The sequence below is a fragment of the Labeo rohita genome, chromosome 2, assembly GCF_022985175.1.
Source record: "Labeo rohita strain BAU-BD-2019 chromosome 2, IGBB_LRoh.1.0, whole genome shotgun sequence".
Classification (NCBI taxonomy): Eukaryota; Metazoa; Chordata; class Actinopteri; order Cypriniformes; family Cyprinidae; genus Labeo; species Labeo rohita.
In genome coordinates, this window is record NC_066870.1 from 26,957,520 (window position 1) to 26,972,323 (window position 14,804).

Here is a 14,804-nt window from a genome sequence, read left to right on the forward strand (position 1 = left end):
TTTGTAATCGAATCAGGGCTTGATTATGAGGAGGCACATTACATCAAGTTGCAAAAATACCAAAGCTATGCATGAGCTTCTCATCAGCAGCAATCTGTGCTGTCTGTAGCTATATATATATATATATATATATATATATATATATATATATATATATATATATATATATATATATATATATGTGCTAGACCAGAAGCACATTTATGGGAGAATGTTGCCATCCTGTGGACAACAAAGATAGCTAGTATGTTTAGTTCCCACACAGCCTCCAACTACGTCACTATGACATACATGCAAATCTGAGCTACTATAAACTTCATGCAAAGCAATGATTAAACTGCTCACTTGGCGCTCCAGTGAACCCAGTCATGAGAGTTTGGAGCAGCTTATGTTACTCATGGGAAACAGGTCAATGAATAATGACCCAGAGGTCAGAAACACGGAAGTGGATTTTCTCGCAAGGTTTTCCTCATTCTTTTTCTCTTTCTGGTATATAACAGTAGTTTCCCATTTGGGGAATGGTTAGAATGTGTCATTTATCAATAATGGACACTTATAGCTTGACTCATGCAAAGAGTTTGTGTGAAAATATCTTTAACTATTCACTGACATCATTTACTACCATACACTCTAAAAAAACAAAGGTTCTAAAAGGGGTTTTTCAAAGAAATTGTATAAATGAATCATTTTGTATTTCCCAAAGAACCTTTCGGTGAACAGTTTTTTAAGTTTGATGAACATTTTAACCCTATAAAGCCTGTACGGTGTCATTTTTGCTGTGTACCTTTCTGAAGCCTCTAAGTTAGCGTCATGATTAAAGCTTTGCTGAGAAATCTGTTTTACACAATCTAAAACATTGTCTTATCTTGAAAGACGAAAAATAAATAATTTTGTATTTCCCAATGAACCTTTCGGTGAACAGTTTTTTAAGTTTGATGAACGTTTTAACCCTATAAAGCCTGTACGGTGTCATTTTTGCTGTGTACCTTTCTGAAGCCTCTAAGTTAGCGTCATGATTAAAGTTTTGCTGAGAAATCTGTTTTACACAATCTAAAACATTGTCTTATCTTGAAAGACGAAAAATAAATAATTTTGTATTTCCCAATGAACCTTTCGGTGAACAGTTTTTTAAGTTTGATGAACGTTTTAACCCTATAAAGCCTGTACGGTGTCATTTTTGCTGTGTACCTTTCTAAAGCCTCTAAGTTAGTGTTAGATTAAAACTTTGCTGAGAAATCTGTTTTATACAATCTATAACATTGTCTTATCTTGTGTAACATATGTCTTCTGATTGACTGATTTACTTTTTTAGAACGTAAAAGGCCTTTTACTACAGTATAATTCTAAAGATGTCCTTTAGGTTGTGGTACATACAGTTAAAGTCAAAAGTTTACATACACCTTGCATAATCCGCAAAATATTAATTATTTTACCAAAATAAGAGGAATCATACAAAATACATGACCTGAATAAGATATTTCACATAAAATTTACATATAGACCACAAGAGAAAATAATATTCAAATTTATTAAAATGACCCCATTCAAAGCTGTTTTGTTTTGTTTTGTTTAGTTAGTTGTTCATGAGTCCCTTGTTTGTCCTGAACAGTTAAACTGCATGCTGTTCTTCACAAAAATCCATCTGGTTTTTCAACATTTCTGTGTATTTCTACCCTTTCCAGCAATGACTGTATGATTTTCAGATCCATCTTTTCACACTGAGGACAACTGAGAGACATATATGCAACTATTACAAAAGGTTCAAATACTTACTGATGCTCCAGAAGGAAAACTGATGCATTAAGAGCCGGGGGTGAAAACCTTTGAACAGCATGAAGATGTGATTATTTTTCTTATTTTGCCTAAATATCTTTATTTTTTAATTTAGTTCTACCCTTCAGAAGCTACAGAAGGTACTTACATATCTCCCAGAAGACAAAAGAAGTTAAATTTACCCTGATATTCAAATTCAAAAAGTTTTCACCCCCGGGGTCTTAATGTATCGTGTTTCCTTTTGCAGCATCAGTGAGCATTTGAGCAACTGTATTTTTAACTGTAAATGTATTTTTATTAACTAACAGTAACAAACATGAATAAACAGTGTAAAAAAAGTATGGTTCATTGTTTGTTTATGTTAAATAATACATTAATGTTAACAAATTACATCTTTATTGTAAAGTGATACCATACATATTTATCTTTTTTTTTTTCAATAAATACAATGTCAGAATCAAATATGATATATCGAGCATATTTCAGGAAACATTTATTTGTACATCTCTCAGTCTTAATTGTATTGCATATTTACATGTTTCAGCCCCCACAATTAAAACCACAGAGCTTTGATCACATAACTAAGCATTTAAATATAATCTTATCAAGACATTATTTGGACATATAAAGGCCTCTGAATAAAAAATAACTTTTTTCACTTGGGCTCCATATTTAGCTTTATGAGCAAAAAAAGTATGATGTATTAAATGTGATACTTAACAAAAAATAAACATGCAAATGTTTTTGTAATATTTTGTCTAAACAATCCACTTAAAAAAAATAAATTTTTCTGAATATTATTTTATACTGCTGGCATTACAGGGTTAATGATCTAAAGATTTTTTTTCATTATCCACCTTTTTTTTCAACATGAAAGTATGGGTGAGATTTATCTGCTTTAGGGAAATAACAAGAAAAATAACAAGATGCAGTAAATTGTAAAACTGTTTGCACTACAAACCAGTGTGTTTATAATTAATTTTTTACATTAACATAACATGGTAAGACAGAGGCAAAACAAGCTGTTTTGTACAGCTAAAAATAGCTGGAAACGGATGAAACTGGAAGCCAGACCCATAAAATTAACAAATGGCCACACCCACTCTTACAAGAAGAAAAAAGTTAATAAAGAACCTTGTGTAATGAAACGTTTCCATTAGGAATGTGACGGGATCTCTTTGGATGTGTATCCTCATAAAACATTTTGCAGTGTATACATTATAGCTGCACGATTAATCCTTAAAAATATAGAGATTTCGAAACACCCACACAATATTTTTCCTGAAGGACAACAATTTAGCTATGCCTATTAGGACTGTGTGGAGCGTGAGAAGCAGGTTTTGTCACTGCCCATGTTAATGAATGTCGGGGTAAATGTGAACGCAGAAAGAGCAACACAAACAGTCTTTTCAACCACATTATAATCATTATCTTTCTTTATAACTGCCCGTTAAAAAAGTACGTCATTGAATAATTCATTCAAGAGATTTCAATAGTCAAACAAGTCTTAATAAATTGACTCCATCATTTAATTTTTTTTTTTTGTTTGAATTAATATGTTTATAAAAGTCTTCAGTAATGAACAGTTAGAACCACTAGTAAATTACATTATTTTGTTTAGTTTTCTAATCTTTTTTTCTCCAGAATCATGGTCTTCAATTTATTAAAAACAACTAGGATTCTCAATTTATCCAGAATCGTAAAACTCTTGTTTAAATGTTGTTTATTACTGCATGTAATTCATTAAAAAGGTTTAAGTTTAATTTCATAAAGTTCAAAATGCACCTACATTTTTTTTTTTTTTTTTTGCATTTTGTCTTTTTTAGTTGAATAAAAGACTATTTTCCCTATATATTTCATCATTGAGGATTTCTTAAAAAAAAGTTTAAAAATTTTGTCTCGTTCTCGTGAACCCAGTCTCGTGTCTCATCTTGTCTTGTGGGATAAGCGTCTCGTCACACCCCTAGTTTCCATGGATGGACCATAGTTTTCTCATGGAACACATTTTCTTGGATGAACCTGACTCTTGTGTTCTTCTCTGTACTTTCTGTTTAATACTCTTCTGAGTACCATCCTACAAATAAGTATGATTTCAAAAGACGTGCAGGATGAGTTGTATGAATCACTTTTATCCGTTAATTTGGGAGCCTAACAGTACCCCTTTCCTTTCATTACATAGAAAAAAAAAAACATTAGTCAGAGTTTCTCCTGCTGTGTTCCACAGAAAAAAGAAAGTTGTTATGGAATATGACAATGACCATATGATTCAACCATTCCTTAAATAAACAGGAAAAAGTTGTATAGTAATCTAAGATTACTATGAAAGCTGATAAGACCAGGTAGAAGAAATGTGGGTTTGTGTTGAGGTGTTGAACTGTGTCATCAACTCCAACGCCCACTCCATCCTGCATTCTCCTTGCATGTTACAGCCTGCAGGTTAGAAAAAACGAAGTTGTACTTTTGTTAATGGAAAAAGACATGGAGAAATTGGTGTGCTGAAATATTAGGGAGGAGGAAGGATGGGGGGGTGGAGTAAATATGATCATGAACATGAATCTAGGAAGTTAGTGACAGTGAAGAAGCAGCTGGACATTTATAAGTATAAGTGTGCTTGATATCTATAGTATATATCTAAAATTCTGTAGTGAGATCACTGAAAAATAAGAACTCACAAAATTTAGAAGAAGCAGTTTGGAAGTTTATCTAGGACAGAAGAAAGAAAAAGAGAGGCCAACTCCGAGACCAACACGACCTAACCAGCTCCATCTGGTCACTTCAGGGGGAATATAGTCCAGCCATTCGGATCTAATCAATATTGGTGAGTTACAAGAAAGGCTCTTTGATTTTGTTCCTTTATTTTTTTTCTCTTTCATCATTTCCCAGTTGTCTACTTTTAATAAAGCCATCCTTACAGAAATACATGACAGTCCTTCCAGTTATTTCTTATAATCTGCCCATTTTTTCCATCTCCAACTCTCTGTGACCACTCTTTGTTAATGCAACTCTGTCTAGTTCTGTCTAGTTTCTTAATTCTACACATCTTTGAGGCTCTGAGGTCAGCATTGTGCATAATCAGGGACAACTTCAGTGACAGCATTGCAGAAAGGACAATCTTATCTTTTCGCACTGTAGGGATTTCAATACTGATAGGATCACTATAGTTCACTTTACATATTCCATTTCTTTAAATTCCTTATGTCCTTTTAACGTAACTTTACATGTGATATTCTTTTTTAACAATAGCTGTAATAACATAAAAATTAGGATGCATGTAGGTGAATGTTTATAGAACTGTTTCTTTCTGGATGAGGGTAAGTGTGAGGATGTGATATTACAGCAGCAGTGGCGTTCCTAGTAGTTGAGCTTAACATCACAGCAAGTTATAGCATGTTTTTCCAAGTAGTTTCCAAGTTGTTACTTTTTTAAATTGATGGGAAACTACTGGCAGAATTTCAATGTTTACATGGTTGCTGAGAGCCCATCCTTAATACTGGCACACACTGATTTTACCTCTGAAGGAAAATTACAAAAGGTAAAGTCCTCAATAATTCATAATACGCCATCTGAATTGAATAACCTGTGGTCTCTCTCTCTCTCTATGCACTGCCCTTAAAAGTTGGGATCAGTAAGAATATAAATTTTTTAATGGTGTCTTTTATGCTCATCAAGGCTGTATTTGAACAAAAATACAGAAAAAACAGTAATGTTTTGAAATATTGTTTCCTATTTTATTATGCTTTAAAATAGAAATTATTTCTGTGACGCAGCACTGAATTTTCATCAGCCATTACTCCAGTCTTTATCAGCTATTACTCCAAACACTGTTCTTTTAAATTTTTTATTTATCAAAGAATCACTGATAATAAATCAGCATATTAGAATGATTTCTGAAGGGTTGTGTGACACTGAAGACGGGAGTAATAATGCTGAAAATTCAGCTTTGTCTCACAGGAATAAATTGTATTTTAAAGTATATTAAAATAGAAACTGTTATTTTAAACTGCAATAATATTTCACAAAATTATTTTTTTTTCAGCATTTTTTATCAAATAGATACGGCCTTGATGAGCATAAGAAACTTCTTTAAAAACATCTTACTGTACAATGATTTTTCAAGTTGTTATATTATTCATTTTCAGTGAAAAGTAAATCCTGCAGTTTTTGTGAAAGTTTTTGTTTCAGAGTAAAAAAATAACACATGACAACATGATTTCCCCACTGAAGAAGTTCTTTCTTTCTTTGCTTTTTTCCAGGGTTAGGGATATGAAAGCATTTTACAGATATAAATAACATTGCTTTCTGATTCCCCCAGTTTTTGGGAACACCTCCTTCAACATGACAGACAGTCCCAAGGATGAAATTAACATCTCTTTTACCTTTGGGGCCCTCATCCTCAGCATCGTCTTCCTCCTGGGTGTTCCTGGCAACCTCTTCATTATCTGGAGCATCCTGGCACGTGCCCGCAAGCGCTCCGTCACTACCCTGCTTATCCTCAACCTGGCCTTTGCAGACGGTTTTCTGATGTGTCTGACGATTTTCTTTATAATATACCTTGCCAAGCAGAGCTGGATATTTGGAAGTGCCATGTGCAAGCTGCTTTTTTACTTGTGCAATACAAACATGTACGCTTCTATTATGATCATTACACTGATGAGCCTACACAGACTGGTGGCAGTGATGTGGCCCACATATTTGACTGCCTGCACTCGTAGACGGATGGTATTACTTGTGCTCGGGGGCCTGTGGATTGTCGTATTTCTTTTGGCACTTCCTGCTGTGATATTTAGAGAAAACAGGACTCTAAATGGGACGCACCGCAATGTGTGCACAACTTATCACGAGAATTCAAAGCATGTGAGTCTCTTTGCTCCATTAACTGCTCAATGTTATATTTCATATCTCTCATATCATACCACAGACTTGCTCCTGTTTCATATAAACCAGTGGTACTCAAATAGGTTGCTGGGGCCCAATAAAGGCCCTCAGCAAACTAAAGGGGTGACTGAAATTGATTAAAGGGATAGTCCACTCAAAATTTAGTATTCTGTCATTCCAAATCTGACTTTCTCTCTTCCGCAGAACAAAAAAAAGATACTTTGAAGAATGTCGGAATGTCGACAGCCCACACTTGCACACATACGCCTCAAATCATTAGATTTATCCGTGGAGCTGTGCCGATCCACAACCCACGTAGAGAAGATCATTCCGCAAATAGTGCAATTGCAGTTTTCAAATAAAGAAGGCGACAAAGAGTACAGCTTTAGAATAATTTAACTTAATTAAAAGGTGCAAACTATAGATATTAATAATTGTTTTTTAAATATTATTATCCAAATTTAATTCCTGTTTCCAAATAATAATAGGCCTAACAATAATTGTTATTATAGTGTTTTATGAAAGAATATACAGTTGTATAGCTTTAATTATTAATAAATTAACACTCCCAGTTTTAAATATTGTGTTGGACAACTGGGGGCCTTTAAACGAGTAGCTCACTTTCATTTTAGGATTTTTCTTCATATAATGGACTTCTGTGGTCCCCGTGAGTTTGAACTTCCAAAATGCAGTTTAAATGCAGCTTCAAAGGGCTAGAAGTCCATAGAAGTCCATTATATGAAGAGGAATCCTGAAATGTTTTGTTCTGGAAGTGAACTACTTTAAGTCAAAAGATTGAGATTCATTAATATAAGCACAATTGGCACCTCCTTGTGTTCAGTTATCAATTATATTGAAAACAGCCTCAGTGGACTGCGCTATTAATATTACCTTACGACAGGGGTGTCCAAACTCAGTCCTGGAGGGCCACTATCCTGCAGAGTTGAGCCTCAACACACCTGTTTCTAAGTTTCTAGTATGCCTAGTAGGGGTTGGAGTTAACTCTGCACGGCAGTGATCTTCCAGTAGCAGGACTATCTAAATATTTATTTTCTGATAATGAACTGTGCCTATCCCTTACACATTTTCATAATTCATACAAAAATATCTTTTATTAACAGGCAGTATTTCAGTACACACTTGAGACAGTGGTGGGGTTCCTGGTGCCATATATGATCATAGTCAGCAGTTATGTGTGCATCCTCCGCCGCCTCAGACAGACAAAGTTCAAGAGAAGGATACGAAGTGAAAACCTAATTCAAGCCATTATTGTGACGTTCTGCGTTTTTTGGCTTCCTTACCACTGCATTAACATAGTGCAAGTAAGTTGTTTTTATTTCAATCTGTCTTTGGTAATCTTTTCCCAAATCTTCATAAAATATAGAACTGAATTTTCATTTGTGTTCTGGTCAGGTTGTAGCAGCTCTTACAACAAAAGAATCACTCAAAGAACAGTAAGTAAAGTATGGTCCACAGATATTTCTCCAAAACCCATCAGAACCACTCTGTAACCACATTCTCTGTCTATCCTCAGACTGAAGAATTTCTTGCACTTCAGCCGTCCTGTCACCTCTGCTCTGGCTTTTATCAGTAGTTGTGCCAATCCGGTCCTCTACACCTTTGCTGGACGTTCCTACATCAAAGCCGATGGTCTGGCATTCATGGCCAGACTCTTTGAGGGCACTGTCTTGGACTATGGCGCACGGATTAACAGTCAAAACACCAATGTCATCAGGCTCTAAACCTCATTGGCGCTCTTTCACATAAAAATCAAATCTTGGACAATTAATTGGATGCTTCTGCATCAGTTTGTATTGTGACTGACATGGGGAATAAGAAACAGCAGTCTAAAGTGTTCTTAAATTGTTTTAAATCCATTATGAATAAACTTATTTATATATGCAGACTGCTTTCATATTAAGTCAACATTTCAAGTTTGTAACATTTGAAGATTGCATAGCCGTTACACATTCATCGGAATAACGATCACATTTTAGTCATACTGTGCATTCATTTTTGAAAGTAAACAATCATATGCAGAAATAAAACCTTTCTGGACTTGTTGGAAATGTTTAAAACCATTCAATGAGACATGATTACATGAGCAACTAAAGGTACTTTGCCTAACGCAAAAGGATTTTAGCAACCCTTGTCTTTTAAAGTAGACTTTACGAGTACATAAGTCACACATTGAAGGAGGCATACATTTTAAAATGAGAATTTATTGTAGCGGTTTCAAAACATTACATTACTGACAGTATGTGAACCTGGACCACAAAACCAGCCATAAGGGTCATTTAAAAAAAAAAAAAAAAAAAAAAAAAAAAAAAAAAAAAAAAAAAAAAAATTCTGAAAGCTGAAGAAGCCTTCCACTGATGTACGGTTCATTAGGACAGGACAATATTTGGCAGAGACGCAACTACTTGAAAATCTGAAATCGGAGGGTGCAAAAATAAAATAAATTCTAAGCAACATATATTAATCGATCAAAAAATAATATATTAAGGTAGAAAATTCACAAATTATCTTCATGGAGAATGATCTTTACTTAATATTCTAACGATATTTGGCATAAAAGAAAAATTGATCATTTTAACCCATACAATGAGTTTTTGAATATTGCCAGAAATATACACATGCTACTAGAAAGTAATAGTCCACTTCAAGAAGTTTCTTTACGACTGAAGTCAGGCATGAAAATCTTGGACGACAAGGGGGGGGCGAGTACATTATATGTGAATCTTTGTTTTGGAAGTGGATTTCTTTAAGACTGGTTTTGTGGACCAGGGTCACGCATTGCTGGCATCTTGGCAATATGTAGCAAGAAAACATGGACATACAGCACACTCCAGATTACAAACTACAGTTATACAATCTAATCTTCTGTAACAATTGGGTTTTTATCTCTGGGGAAATAAAGGTCAGGAGACCTCATTTTAAATCCATAGCAAAAGTTCGGTCACATGAAGTAAATACCTAAAAAAGGAAAAATGGAATTAATATAAACAGACATTAAAAGATAACGCTTCATAATCAGAATGATTACTTCTAGCGTATTAGAATAAAACACCAAGCCTACCTTATTCAACACTTCCCCTGCTTTCAAAAGTTGAAGTTCCTGCAGAACATTAGTGAAGATGTTAAATGGGTTTACACTAAACTGTGGTTCGTTTTCACCTCTTAACACTTTTATCAGAGCATGTTAATAATCACTTCATCAGAAACACGGACTACATGCAACTCATCACCTCAAGAGAAAACAATAGTCTATGAGACATGAGATTTGTACTCGCCTCATTTTCTGTAAAAACCGGTCCCTGTAAAAAAGTAAACAATGCACATTACAAAATATTCTGTGGGAAACCAAAATATTAACACTTTAGTCAGAGCATGTTACTAATCACTCTTTTAGAAACACGGACGACATGCAACTCATCACCTCAACGGAAGTCACTAGTTTGCAAGAGGCACAAAAGATTTGAACTCACCTCACTTCCATAAACGCGGGTCTCTGTAAATAAACAGAAATAAATATCAGAATGAATTCCGGGGGAAACCAAAACATGTCGTCGCTTTACTCCGCAACTTTAACCAGTCAGTGCAGTAGGTTTGTAATCATTTGATTCAGGTGAAACACGGACTGCAAAATCATCACGTCTGGTCTGAGCAGCGGCGGACTGGGTTCAGGCTAAAACCCTACAGTAATAACACAGCCGGGCTTACAACATGAGGCATCTGGATGTAGTTAGCAAAGCAGATGCACCTGCCAATTCGGCGACCAACAAAACTTATTTAAACCACACATTAGCTTTCAGTATTGCTGTTAAATATGAATAAAAATTATCAACTTACAGAATACGATCCAATGTGTCCACCGGCATGATCAAGAAAACACCTCCGTTTAATCTCATTTACACTTTACAAACTTAAAAAAAAAAAAAAACGCACATAGCACCAGAAAGCTGACCACCTTCTTTTTCGTCTAAAAGCTTTACATTTACAACATACATATGTTAAAAACAATATAACTAGTAATTAAATTAGTGTAAGTACTAACAACTAAAACCGCATTTAAAAACGATTTCGCTGACTATACTAACGTTAATACTCCACTGAACGTCGCCTGCTAAAAGGATGTTACAATAGCAAGAGGCCGTATTTATCTCCTAATCAACCACGTGTTTCTACAGGGAAAAAAAGCGCTTCCGGTTGCGGTACCCCCCACTTCCACAAATTATTAACTGGATCATATTGAACTCATTACAGTCGGTCTGACATGATGTGATTTCTGTATAAAAAGCCTTTAAATAAATGTTTTATGCTGTATTTTCAGCACACCTAGTATTATGCATTTCTTACAGTGGCTGTAGGCATTATAAATGCCTAATAAATTACAAAAGGATGTATTTGAAGAGAATTATTTCAAAAGTGTATGTTAATAGAGTGTAAATAATTTACTATACCACGTTTTTATTTTCTTATATGATTAACTGCTGTATAATATTATTGATACATTTAAAAACTTAAGCACAAGATTGCTGCTGATTAGTTTGCTGTTTAAACAAGGTCACCAGCCGCCCTTATCAAAATGGCTGCGGGTACGTTCCAGTTTGTGTCGATCATGCGGTAAACATACGACACTCTCATTGGTTTAACCTTCGTTGGCAGAAATATGTAAAAGAAGTGGATTTGTGCAAGTTGTCGGAATAAACGGACTGCACTTTACAAGCACAATGAGAGTTGTAATAGGTATATCGCTTATATTCATTTTCGCATTGTTGCGTAACAAAATAGCTCATTTTGAGTGCTAGTGTGTAACATTGAGAGCCTCTTACAATGTAAACATAGCTGTTATATATTAAAATATCCTGTCACCTTATTTGGACGCATGTGATCTTGTTCTTGTGGCATGACTGGCTTAATTTATCGGTTACTGCATAAATGGGAATTTAATTTTGCTTAAGGTGATTTGTTTCGTAAGTGCTTTAACAGCGCATGCGCGTCTATACGTGAACGGGATGGTTGCAAACATGTAGAATGTCATGAATCGATCCACACGGCTGTGCAGTATGGAAAAATACATCTACAGTCCATATACTAGTTGCAATACTGTAAATACTGTACTATTATTTTGCTTTTCCCCCAATCAACCCCTTTAATGTTTTACCACATTATCTATTTGATTGTAAAATTAACAAAACCTTGTTTTTCTTACTTTTTCACTTCCATCAGGTGGAGGATCAGGATTTGTGGGTCGGGAGCTGACACGTTTGTTAAAAAGCAAAGGTCATGAAATCACAGTTATATCCAGGCAGCCTGGTCCAGGAAAAATAACATGGGTATGGTCTACCTTACTTAAAAATTTTGCATTGATGTGCATTAATGATGAATTTGACTTCTGATTTGGTATCTGTGCATAAATCAGTGGTAAAGCTGTATTTCTGTCATTAATTACTCACCCTCATGTCATTTCAAATCCATAAGGCCTTCATTCCTTCAGAACACAAATTAAGATATTTTTAAGATTTTTGATGAAATCCAAGAGCTTTCTGACCCTGCGTAGACAGCAACACAACTACCACATTTTAGGACATCGGTAAAATAGTCCATGTCAAATTAGAGAATCAATTGTAATTTTATGAAGCTACGAGAATACTTTTGATCTGCAAAAAAACAAATATAACAACTTTAGTCAACAGTTCTTCTTCCCCAAGTTACATCTTCTGCCATTATCGCGAATACCACGTTGTATGGCACGTGATTTTCTGTGGTCGTAAACAAGGCACAGCGCTGTATTCTTGATAATGGTGGAAGAATTTTTGAATAAAGTCATTGTTATTATTATTTTTTTCTCTGTACAAAAAGTATTCTGTAGCTTCAGAAAATTACGGTTGAACCATTGATGTCACATGGACTATTTTGTCAATGTTCTGATCGACCTTTAGGTACAAGCAAGTAATGCCAAACCTCATATAAACCTGACAAAGTTATACAGTATAGAAGTAATAACAGTGAATTGCCTTGCAATGCCCAGCTCTGGAGTCATTAACTAAATATGTGATGTTAAAATACCCCATAAAGGTATAAGTTAAATCTAAGTGTTGCATTTGGAAACTTTGACCTGTATTCACCTATGCAAACAGGCTGAAGTAGAGTCAGCAGGCCTCCCGCCATGTGAGGGTGCTGTGAATCTAGCAGGGGAGAATATTATGAATCCCTTAAGATTGTAAGGATTTTTTTCTTAGTGGCAAATTATAAGAAATAATTGCATTAAAATAAAGAGGTCTTCCTTTTAATATGGTTATATTAATATAATTTCAACGTTTTCTCTAGGTGGAATGAAAGTTACAAAAAGGACCTGGTTTCCAGTCGAGTAAACACAACCAGAATTCTCGCCCAAGCTATTGCTGCTTCACCTACTCCACCACTTTCATGGGTGCTTGTTACAGGAGTAGGTAAATAAGGGCGTTTTATAGCTAGCTAAACAAAATATTATATATATTGTGTTTCATATAATGAAGAATAATCCTATTCACGTCTCTCTCCGTGTATATTCTTGTCTCCTCTATACTGATTTGATCCATTTATACAAAATGCTGTTTTCTGAGTACAGTTATTTTTAATAATGTAAATGTAAGGTAGACTTTTCATGCAGCTTTTCTCTGACTTTGTCTTCAGCGTGTTATAAACCTAGTCTGCAAACCCAATACACTGAGGAGAGCAAATGGACACCATTTGACTTCCTGTCTCGTTTGGTGAAAGAGTGGGAGGCGGCAGGTCAACTTTCTGAAAACAGTGCTGAGAAAACAAGACAAGTGATTATCAGACCAGGTGAATCTAAACAAATGTCTTGGCAGAGTGCTAGATCTCATCTGCAATTTTAAATTGTAATAATATTTCACAGTGTTACTGTTTTTTACTGTATTTTTGAGCAAACAAATGCAGCCTTTGTGAGCATCAGAGACAGAAACAGAAAAAAAGGCACCGATCCCTAACATTTGAACGTTAGTGTAATTACTGTATGTACTTTCTTCCACTCACCCTCAGGTGCAGTGTTGGGGCGTGACGGAGGCGCCATGAAACAGATGTTGATTCCCTTCTGGCTTGGCCTGGGTGGGACGCTTGGCTCAGGACGACAGCCCTTCCCTTGGATCCATGTGTCAGACCTTGCTGGCATCATCGCCTATGCCCTGGAGCCCAAAGAAGAGCCACCATCCACAGAGCCAGATGTATTTAATGGAGTTGCCCCTGCACTGAATACCAATTTTGAATTCACTAAGGAATTGGGCAGGACTCTAAAAAGACCTACTATCTTTCCTGTGCCTGGCTTTTTCTTGGATGTCTTCCTCGGTTCTGAGAGAGCTGCTATCCTCACACAAGGCCAGAAAGTGGTGCCCAAGAAAACTCTTGAGTCTGGCTTTGAGTTTCAATACCCAAATCTTACTGCTGCTTTAAAAGAAATAGTTGGAAATTAGTAATCAGTCAATACAGAGAAGATACCTAAAGAGATTGTGACTTTTTAAGCATACAAGTGCAGTATGTTTCTTATAATATATAATTTTTTAATTTAAATTAAGCATATAAAAATAAAGCTTTCTTGATTTAATATAGATACTCAGACAGACACATTGTTCTCTGCTCCTTTATCTGTCCCTCTTAAGAATTAGTTATATTTGTCTGTGTATACAAAATGAGCACTTCATTTGTAAATAAATGTTTATACGAAAAGTATTGAGTCCAGCTGTTGTATCTGTGGTATATTCCGTTATTATAATAATCACAGCAGATGTTATGTTTCTCATGACATGAGTGGCTATATTTGGGTCATCTATATTTGGGTCATTCTCTACATGGAACATTTACATATTTTTCTTCAAACACTACTAGAACAAACACTGCTAGAACAAATGCACATCAACACTTGATAAAATCTATATATGGACATGATTCACATACATCAACTGTTTAATTTTAGATATGCTCAGTAAGCTTCTTAAATTATGTTTCACATTATTGACTGCTGTAAAACTAGAAATATGTTCAAAATAATAATTAAAACTTGCTAAAAATAAAATGAATCATGTACATACACAGCAAAAAAATAAAAAAATAAATAAAAAATGAAATAAAACTTGGAACTGGTAGTGGAAAGTTTT

The 14,804-nt window shown here is 35.0% G+C and overlaps 2 protein-coding genes and 1 long non-coding RNA gene across 5 annotated transcripts; 2 read left to right on the forward strand and 1 right to left on the reverse strand.

The window, feature by feature from the left end:
• The first annotated feature begins 4,328 nt into the window (after positions 1-4,328).
• On the forward strand, positions 4,329-8,690 carry ltb4r2b (leukotriene B4 receptor 2b). 2 transcript variants are annotated; one of them, XM_051093936.1, is made up of 5 exons: positions 4,329-4,591; positions 6,027-6,627; positions 7,770-7,970; positions 8,062-8,102; positions 8,183-8,690. In XM_051093936.1, exons 2-5 carry the CDS (start codon positions 6,109-6,111, stop codon positions 8,388-8,390), a joined length of 969 nt encoding a protein of 322 aa, XP_050949893.1. In that variant the 5' UTR covers positions 4,329-4,591; positions 6,027-6,108; the 3' UTR covers positions 8,391-8,690. The 2 variants fall into 2 exon arrangements, with proteins under 2 accessions (XP_050949893.1, XP_050949885.1); XM_051093928.1 differs by having other exon boundaries at positions 6,086-6,627.
• Positions 8,691-8,945: 255 nt separating this feature from the next.
• LOC127153124 (uncharacterized) lies at positions 8,946-10,802 on the reverse strand. 2 transcript variants are annotated; one of them, XR_007825196.1, is made up of 3 exons: positions 10,501-10,802; positions 9,728-10,159; positions 8,946-9,624 (listed from the first exon to the last, which is right to left on the reverse strand). It is a non-coding gene; the product is annotated as an uncharacterized LOC127153124 (long non-coding RNA). The 2 variants fall into 2 exon arrangements; XR_007825194.1 differs by having other exon boundaries at positions 9,728-10,802.
• Positions 10,803-11,249: 447 nt separating this feature from the next.
• sdr39u1 (short chain dehydrogenase/reductase family 39U, member 1) lies at positions 11,250-14,376 on the forward strand. The gene is made up of 6 exons (XM_051093948.1): positions 11,250-11,397; positions 11,881-11,987; positions 12,792-12,874; positions 12,982-13,103; positions 13,327-13,479; positions 13,696-14,376. The coding sequence occupies exons 1-6, from the start codon at positions 11,382-11,384 to the stop codon at positions 14,121-14,123; spliced, it is 909 nt and encodes a 302-aa protein (XP_050949905.1). The 5' UTR covers positions 11,250-11,381; the 3' UTR covers positions 14,124-14,376.
• Positions 14,377-14,804: the final 428 nt, after the last annotated feature.

What these genes read in the sequence shown, in the direction of transcription:
- sdr39u1 (XM_051093948.1), top strand. An exon ending in ATTATGAATCCCTTAAGATT is followed by an intron (nt 12,875 to 12,981) that starts GTAAGGATTTTT and finishes CGTTTTCTCTAG; the next exon opens with GTGGAATGAAAGTTACAAAA. An exon ending in GGTGCTTGTTACAGGAGTAG is followed by an intron (nt 13,104 to 13,326) that starts GTAAATAAGGGC and finishes CTTTGTCTTCAG; the next exon opens with CGTGTTATAAACCTAGTCTG.
- ltb4r2b (XM_051093936.1), top strand. Translation starts at nt 6,109, where the DNA reads ATGACAGACAGTCCCAAGGATGAAATTAACATCTCTTTTACCTTTGGG. An exon ending in ATCACGAGAATTCAAAGCAT is followed by an intron (nt 6,628 to 7,769) that starts GTGAGTCTCTTT and finishes TTTTATTAACAG; the next exon opens with GCAGTATTTCAGTACACACT. An exon ending in ACTGCATTAACATAGTGCAA is followed by an intron (nt 7,971 to 8,061) that starts GTAAGTTGTTTT and finishes TGTTCTGGTCAG; the next exon opens with GTTGTAGCAGCTCTTACAAC.